We start from the raw sequence: 9,044 nt of genomic DNA, 5'->3' as shown, positions 1-9,044 counted from the left end.
CTTTGTTTTAGATATAATCTTCTTTTATTCTGAAGTATGATGCATGGGACAAGTTCTTTCTTCGCTCACAATCCCCCCGTCTGTCTGTCTGCCTGCCTGTCTGCCTGCCTGTCTGTCTGTCTGTGGGAGACGGCACACTTCCACCTCCACCATAAACCTCGTCTCGCTGTGACCCCCCTCACACACACACACAAACACACACACACTTCCTCCCCCGTCATGTTGCTAAAGCCTGCTTGTGTCTGCATGCTGCAGTAGAAGTGAGTAACACTTTCAGGACGTTGGAGTCATTTTAACCATCGACACAACAGAGCATCGTGTGTGCAGCTGGTGCGTGTGGATGGATGCTCCTGTGGATGGAGCTGAAGTCAGTGTAATGAAACGTATTTGAAATGTATTGAATGATAACATATTAACTGTGTGCAGGAAAGAGTACAAAGTAGGAGAAGAAGGCAGCGAGTGACAGTGAGGGTCACTAATTATAAACACCTACAGTTTGTATTATTCTATCTTTAATGCTGTAATGATTATTTATGCTGCAATGTAATAAACAAAGTCCTGTTTGGGTAAAAGAGGTGAATATATTTGATATTTTTGATGATGATAAAGTGAGTTTAAGCAAGTTTAACAATGAGCGTTCCTAAAGTATCATCAAGCACCGTGTGGGGGGGGCTCTCTGCTCTAACCACGCGTCACTGTATTCCACTGAAAGACGTGCAGGTGGTGGGAGGAGCTTTAAGTATATTTAGTTTACCTTTCCTCCAGTTAAAGGAGCCACACTGCAACTTTAAATGACTCCACAGCAGTAAGTTATCAAATCTCATTAAACACGATGCAGCGTTCGATCACAACATGAAGCTGGTGATCGATTCATTTGACTGTTTCTGTTAAAAAGCGTCTCTGTGAACTCTGTCAACACAAACTCTGAATGACAGAGAGAAAACGCTCTTCTGTCAAACCCGATAAAAACGGGATAAAATGACGTCACGTCACTTTTTACCTGTAAAATAAAGATTTAAGAACTCAAACGTGAACAAAGAAACTTTTACAGAAAGTGATGTGTTAAATGTTAAAGGCTGAAACGTTTCTCCAGTCTCTCTGAGAGCGAGGAGAACACAGCAGCAGAGGCGGAAACACTGCAGTGAATCAGGAGCGGAGTGAGCAGCGTTCTGTCCCAAAGTGTCATAGAGATAAAGTCTGGTTGATTGATCGATTAGTTGATTGATTGACATGTTTCTGGTTGTATTGAATGTTTCTCCTCCTTCACAGTTTGTTTTTGAGGCGTGTGTCTCGTGACGTCCCGCCGGGTGGCGCGTGGACGTGTCCCGCAGCAGCAGCTCGGTGTGAAGCTGAAGGTGTTTGCCGCTTCCTGCTGTCACCTCGTGCCGCCGTCACGTGACACACCGACTGTCATCAGTGTGAACTGACCATGAGGCTGCGTGTTTGTGTCTGGTCGCAGAGAGTCTTTGATGTGGGAACATCAGGTGGGAGGTGAGACAGCACGTGACAGCCGCGGCACACGTCTGAACACAGGGAGGAGGAGGAGGAAGTGCAGGAGGTGTCGCAGACAGGACGCGGTCTGTAGTCTGACTTTATGACTTTATGGCCGCGGACTGTGGGAAAGTCTCAGGTGTGAAGAGTCCACGCGGGCCGGTGTCCCTCCAGGAGGTATAAATACGGCGGTGCCATGAGGGCACGAGGACTCTAGCTGTGACACTCTGAGACTGCGCGATGGCTCCTGTGACTCAGAGACCTGAAGAGAAGCCCGCAGCTGTGGACACCAACAGCTCCAACAAGGTGAGAAAGTGATGACGAGTCAGCGTCCAGACTTCTTCTTCTACTTCTTTGATTTCAGTAACTAATAAGTCTGTTTTCTCCTCCTCAGCTGCGGAAGCTCATGGTGGAGAAGGTGAGAAGAGACCGGATCAACCACTGCATCGAGCAGCTCAGAGCGCTTCTGAACCGGGGGGATCCCAGCGGCGGACAGCCCCCCTCCAAGCTGGAGAAGGCGGACATCCTGGAGCTGGCGGTGGGCCTCCTGAAGCAGCGCGCTCTGGCCCGCGGGGCCCCCAGCTACTCGCAGGGCTTCTCCCAGTGTCTGCAGGAGACCCTGCGCCACCTGTCGCTCCACGCGCCCCTGCAGCCCGAGGAGAGGGAGGAAATCAAGCGCTTCTACGTGCTGCAGAGAGCCGCGCTGCAGCGGCATGTGTGCGGGGAGCAGAGCCGGCGGAATGTGGCGCGGAAGCGGTCAGCCTCGCGCTCCTCGGCGCGCAGTCGCAGCTCTCTGTGGAGGCCGTGGTAGCTCGGACACTTTTCTGACTTTGTTAATATTCTTATTTAATGGACAAGCTTAAAGGCTGCACGCGCAGCATGCTGGACATGCGCCGCCGTGTGCGTGACGCAGTGACGCACGGTGTGCGTGAGTGTCAGAAGCGCTGAAGTGTTTAGTTGTGCAACATTTGCACAATTTTCTTCTTGTTACCAGTTTGTCTGCTGTGTAGACAAACGTGAGAGAGTTCAGGCCTTCTGTGAAGGCTGCACGTGCCACCCCAAATGCTCTTTGATGATTGGTCCGTTCTGTCGTGATGTCATTGATTCCATATTAAAAATAACTCATGTATAATGACGCTTCTGTTTCATCTCATTCATTTCTTTCTCTTCAGTTTATTCTCATGTCAGTTCTCTGCTGAGCCTGCGCGCGCTCAGCAGCACAAGCAGCAGCACGAGCGCCTCCTGGAGGTTTGAAGGCATCATCACAGGTTTAGCTTCAGTGTCATTATCTCATCATCGTTCAGCTCCAGCAGGTTAAACCTCTGTGAAAGCAGCTGTAAGTTCTAAATCAGCTAACACCCTTCTCTAGTCTCTCAGTGTAAAGACTCGTTATTAACAGGTTATATTTCTTATCATCAGTATTTATGTCATTTAGTGAAACTGCTGAAAAGTTTTTTTTACACTGAATTGATCTTTGTGTTTTTATAAACTCTGTATTTTTGTGAACTTTGAACGGTTACAGACGTCAGAGAAAGTAAACAGTAAACATGACCCTCACACAGTCCTCTGCCTCACACGCTGACGTCACGAGCTGTTGTGTTGGTCTTTCACTCTGCAGAGAGTGATGGAGGGAAAGAAGCTCATTGGCTGCCCGGCCCTCCTCGTCACAGCCACAGATCTCACAGCTGATGTGAGACATTTAATTGTTTTTAGCCGCGACAGAATCAGAAGAACTGGTGGCTGCCAGGTTCGATGAGAAAACACGCACTGAATGGACTTACTGGTTACAGAGGATTTGTGCTTCATTTCTTCTCTGCTGGTTTTCATTCATAAATAAACTGTATATATATAACATATCTTTAAATACTGTATAATATCTAGATATTTAATAACTACAGAACACCATCCTGAAACTACTGAAACATTACAGCAGTAAAATTCAACATTAATGCAGCTGTAACACTCGTCCAAAAGCAGCATATGACAGGGAGCATTTCTACGGAGGCCCTGAAGGTCAAAACACTTTTTGATATTTGCTGTGTTTACTGAAATGTTTTGTTTTGTGAAGAGTAAAACATGTTTTCTTGATGTTTAGTGACGTGCTTTTGTGTTTTTTCGTTCAGGGCCATAAAACTGAACCATGTACATAAAGAACAACAAAAACTGCTGTAAACAAAGTGAACACCAGAGAGCAGGGCGCCGCTCCACCAGGGGGCGACACAGGCTTCAACAGTCAGATCCCTCCACTCTCTTCCTCAGGACTCAAAGTGAAACCAGAACAGTTTGTACCACAGAGCGAGTGTTGTTCAGCTGACCTCTCGTGTAGTTTAACTCCTGATAAGTGTCAGACATGAATCCTTCATGGGGATGGAGCAACAGTGCAGCACGGCCTGCAGAGTAACAGAGAGGTTTCCCAAACGTCTCCACCTGCACTCAGAGAGAACAGAACAAAGACAGCTTTCCCTCCTCGCCGTCAGCAGCACTCTGTCGCTGCTTTAGGCTCATCAAGAGAAACTTTACAGGCACAAAGTGGTTCTACTTTGTTCTCCGATCAACAGGGAACAACTTCAAAACCAAAAGAGAAAAAGAGCTTCTGCGTCTTCACAGCTGCTCAGTGGACTTCTCAACTCTTTAGCTCATTCAGTGACGTGCTGTCTGTCAGTGGGATTAAAACACCTTTAAACTGCACAGAAAATGTTCCTGTCGAGCCTCCAAACACAAGTATTAAACTCAAAAACTGATCTTTGCTAATTAAAAGACTTAATTTAAAGTGTTAAAGCAGAAAAATGAATCATGCAACAGATGATCAACTGAATCTGCAGTCAAACGCTGCTAATTGATGCACGACTGGTTTCCAGGTTAAAGGAAAAGCTGTGAGGAGAAGCCTGGAGTAAAATGCACTTTAGCCGCTGTGCTGCATGCTAGTTTTTCAGCATTAACTTAAAGTAGGCTCCATGCTAACACCTGCTAGCACACACAGGAGTGTTTCCCAATTCCATATCATGTACTTCATCTAAGCAGGTTTTAGGTTTGTCGTAAACTGAACGCTGCTGAAGGGACAGAAATAAAGTCAGAGCTACAGAAGGATCTGTGCAAACTAAAGAAATGCTCAGCTGCATTTTAAATGGCAGTAGCTTCAGGTGTAGCACTCTCGCTAACGTCTCTTTGTGGACCAATGGCACAGTTTTCTGTTGGTCGTACTTTGATTATTTCTAAGCAAAAACAGCCCCATGGAAACACTTGATACTGCAGCAGCTCGTTAGCTTTTTCTCTCATGTAGGAACGTGTACATTTGTGGAGTTTAAATACAAAGTTTCCTTCCACTTACTTTAGGTAATACCTGCTGCTAGCAGAGTTAGCATAGAGCGTCAGTTATCACGATAAACTGGGGACATGTGGATGGATTTGGTGTCTTCATCACTTCACAGGTTAAAACATGTGATCTCCTTTAATCTGTAGAAGCAGCACAGGACAGTCTGAACAGAAACATTTGGTGCTTTCACTCGGAGTCGCTCTCAACATCACACAAACAGCTGAACGAGTGCACACGAGCAGACGAGCAGACTGACACAAACTCCACATGAAGCTGACCAGATTTCCCCCTCACGGCGTCAGAGCGGCTGAAGCTCCAGGAAAACCAGCGAGACAGAAGACGAGGCGATCCTCCGGTCATCGCGTCGCCTCTCGTCCTGTTTCATGGCTCTCGATCACCACAGGCTCACTGCGGTCAAACCAGCCGCTCCTGTATTTCGAGTGCTCACTTGATCTAAAAATGAAACAGCAATGAAACAGCTCTGAGGAGCTGCTGGGAGTTTTCTACCTCTCACCCTAACCCTACCAGACGTATGTGGATAATCTATAAACAAGTGACAACATGAATTATTAAAGCAAACGTGTAAGAGAATGTTTGTGTTTTAGCATGTTAGCATGGTGGCTGAACATGGTTTCATTTCATCTGAATGTTTCACTTTTTTGAGCCTGAGCTGATCAGTAAAATCAGCTGCTGAGTGATGAAGAAGAAGACATTCTTCATTCAGCTTTTATAGGCACGAAGCTGAAACATCACATTGTTCCATGTGCAGGTTTATGTAGTGAAAACATGTTTCCATTTCTCATGTTTACATCTTTATGTTACTGACTGAGTGACAGCTTCACTCGTCCAAAGGTTCATATCTGAATGTTTTATAAAGTAATCAAACCTGGGGAGGTGTTTCCTTATTACAAGGCCCATCCTCTGTGTGTGTGTGTGTGTGTGTGTGTGTGTGTATATGTGTGTGTGTGTGTGTGTGTGTGTAAAAGCAGCTGCATGTTTGTTCATTAGACACAACTGAAGAGCTGCACCAACACTTTTTATAATATAGTTTCAAACAATAAAACTGATCCTGCTGATCCAACAGCATTCTTTGAGGAGGTGTGACAAAGCTCAACCCTTCCCAACATTCACCTGAGACAAACCAGGAAACAGGTGATTATTCTTCTTCACTACAGAGAAACTACAACACTGCTGCTTCTACCTGCTGACGCTCCGCACACTGAAGGTGAGTTTGACTAAAAAACTGGATTCAGGGTGAAAGTAAACTTCAGAGACGTTAGAGGAGGGAGGGAGCCATGACTGACTTTCTGTCTGCTGTTTTCAGCTTCACTCAGAGACTAAATGGCTTCCAGATCAGAGGAGGATCTCTGCTGTCCGGTCTGTCAGGACGTCTTCAGAGATCCTGTTGTTCTGTCATGTAGCCACAGCTTCTGTAAAGACTGTCTGAAGAGCTGGTGGAGAGAGAGACCAACACGAGAGTGTCCAGTTTGTAAGAGAAGATCTTCAAAGGTAGAACCACCTCGTAACCTGGCGTTAAAGAACCTGTGTGAGGCCTTCTTACTGGAGAGAGATCAGAGAGCTTCAGAGGCTCTCTGCAGTCTGCACTCTGAGAAACTCAAACTCTTCTGTCTGGACCATCAGCAGCCGGTGTGTGTCGTCTGCAGAGATTCAGAAAAACACACCAACCACAGATTCAGACCCATCGATGAAGCTGCTCGAGAACACAAGAAGAAACTTCAGGAAACTCTGGAGCCCTTAAAGGAGAAGTTAAAGGTTTTTAAACAAGTTAAAGTGAAGTTTGATCAAACAGCAGAACACATTCAGGTCCAGGCCCGACACACAGAGAGGCAGATTAAGGAGCAGTTTAAGAAGCTTCACCAGTTTCTAGAGGAGGAAGAGGAGGCCAGGATGTCTGCACTGAGGGAGGAAGAGGAGCAGAAGAGTCAGAGGATGAAGGAGAAGATGGAGGCTCTGAGCAGAGAGATAGCAGCTCTTTCAGACACAGTCAGAGCCACAGAGGAGGAGCTGAGAGCTGCAGACGTCTCATTCCTGCACAACTACAAGGCTGCAGTGGAAAGAGTCCAGCAGCGCCCCCTGCTGGAGGATCCACAGCTGCCCTCAGGAGCTCTGATAGATGTGGCCAAACACCTGGGCAACCTGAGCTTCAACATCTGGGACAAGATGAAGGACATGGTCTCCTACACTCCTGTGATTCTGGACCCAAACACTGCTGGTCGTATACTCATCCTGTCTGAAGATCTGACCTGTGTGAGAGGAGGAGACATACAGCAGCTTCCTGATAATCCAGAGAGGTTTGATTCTTCCTGCTCTGTCCTGGGCTCTGAGGGCTTTAACTCAGGGACTCACAGCTGGGAGGTCGAGGTTAGAGACAGTACAGTCTGGTTACTGGGTGTGTTAGCAGAGTCTGTCCAGAGGAAGGGAAGCATACTGTCTAAAACATGGAGAATACAATTCTATAAAGGTAAATACTCAGCATGCTCACCACCATCTCCACTCACTGCTCTCTCAGTGAAGAAGCAGCTCCAGAGGATCAGAGTGAATCTGGACTGGAACAGAGGAGAGCTGTCGTTCTCTGATCCTGATACTAACACACACATACACACCTTCACACACACTTTCACTGAGAGGATGTTTCCATTCATTAGTACTCGTGATAAACTGAAGATATTACCTGAGAAGGTGTGTGTGACACAACAACAGGTCTGATAGATTGTTTAGTCTGAAGGTGGTGAAAGTTAATTTGTGGCAGGTGGATTAAAAACAGATCAATAGAACAGTGAGGGTTCACATACAGTGGAGTAAACATGGAACCATTCAGTTCAATACAAACAAGAACATATCTGTATTATGTTCAACTAAAGAAGCAGCTAAAGAGGTTCCTTCAAAATAAAACAGGTCAAATAAACATTCTCATTTCTGATCCACTTATTTTCTCAGACACCTGCAGATCTGAATTCTGATTATTTTTGCTGTTATCTGGAGATCTCCAGTAAATCATTTGATTTGTCTAGAAAAAGACCTTTGTTATCTTGAGATCAAAACGTGTGGGGACTTGAGTGTGTGATATATGAGGGCAAACTCTTAAAGGACACTTAAAGGAAATGACACTCTATGTATAAAAGAGAAGTGGAAGAGACTATGGTTAGGAAAATATCAGCAGACTTTTTCTTGTGTTCACAGTAAAAATATGAAGGTACAGGGTGTTTGAGATCATGCAGAGCCACCACTTTATTGTTTTATATTTGAGCTGCTGATCAGAGGACATCAGGGTTTTTGTGAACAATATGTGTTTAAGAGAACGTTAGAGATACCTGAGGCTGAGGGCTGGATTGATGCCAACTATAATATACTGTATATACACAATGGAAACGTTGACTTTGTCTGACGGATTGGAACGGGACAAATGAAAAGAATCTGGGAGAACTGGATTGAGAACAAAACGCAGATTGGATCAGATTTGATCTTAATGAAGGTGCAACTTGTACGTCCCCTTGATTACAGTTTGAAATGTTTTGTGTCTTTAATATTATGATCACATAGTTTGAGTCTCTACTCCTATAAAAGAAAAACAAGGTGAGATATGATGGAGGGAAGATGCAGAATAAAGGGGAAAAAAGAGGGAGAGAGAAGTGTCAATATTCTTCACTGTGTTCACTTTGATTATTTTCTTCCTATTTTCTCTTCATGTGTTTATTTTCAAAGTCCGATTGTGAGTGTAAGGACTGATACCCACACACACAGAATATAAGGGGAGAGTTGAAGGATGTATGGATACACAGATTTGATGACATGTCCTGTAATGTTGCTGTATTTACTATATTCACTCCTTTAATCAGTCGTTTCATTTTGCTTTGTTTTTTCACTTTGATGTGTGTTTAAAAAAGGAGAGCAGAACAGTTCACAAGAGATGTTCAAATATCTGATGGATGTTTGATTTCTTGTCTCAATAAAAAGAGGATTAAAAAATGAGTGTCTGTTCATGTGTTCATATCTGATTTCAGCCTTCAGGGTCATAAAAGTGTTCCAATTATTTCAATGATTTGTGAATGAGTATGCGATATATTTGATATTGTGAGTACAAGTTATTATATTGTGCAAATATAGCAGTGTTAGTGATTACACTTGGCATCAAACGCCATCATTTACCATCATTTGCTTTGATGTTTCCAGTAATGTGCTGATTGAATTGTGTGAATACTGTTTATAATGTGTTCTTATT

At 44.7% G+C, this 9,044-nt stretch overlaps 2 protein-coding genes across 2 annotated transcripts; both read left to right on the top strand.

Annotated features, from left to right (window-relative positions):
* The first annotated feature begins 1,536 nt into the window (after window positions 1–1,536).
* On the top strand, window positions 1,537–2,333 carry LOC138606593 (transcription factor HES-5-like). The gene is made up of 2 exons (XM_069679068.1): window positions 1,537–1,797; window positions 1,886–2,333. Exons 1-2 carry the CDS (start codon window positions 1,732–1,734, stop codon window positions 2,300–2,302), a joined length of 483 nt encoding a protein of 160 aa, XP_069535169.1. The 5' UTR covers window positions 1,537–1,731; the 3' UTR covers window positions 2,303–2,333.
* Window positions 2,334–5,941: 3,608 nt separating this feature from the next.
* Window positions 5,942–8,785, top strand: LOC138605641 (E3 ubiquitin-protein ligase TRIM35-like). The gene is made up of 2 exons (XM_069678022.1): window positions 5,942–6,029; window positions 6,129–8,785. Exon 2 carries the CDS (start codon window positions 6,146–6,148, stop codon window positions 7,529–7,531), a length of 1,386 nt encoding a protein of 461 aa, XP_069534123.1. The 5' UTR covers window positions 5,942–6,029; window positions 6,129–6,145; the 3' UTR covers window positions 7,532–8,785.
* The last annotated feature ends 259 nt before the right edge of the window (window positions 8,786–9,044 follow it).

Source organism: Semicossyphus pulcher, unplaced genomic scaffold (assembly GCF_022749685.1).
Source record: "Semicossyphus pulcher isolate SPU_LCO1_2020_fin unplaced genomic scaffold, fSemPul1.0.p SCAF_3, whole genome shotgun sequence".
NCBI classification, from domain to species: Eukaryota; Metazoa; Chordata; class Actinopteri; order Labriformes; family Labridae; genus Semicossyphus; species Semicossyphus pulcher.
The sequence above is the reverse complement of the archived record's forward strand: the minus strand, read 5'-3'. Positions and strand labels throughout refer to the sequence as shown.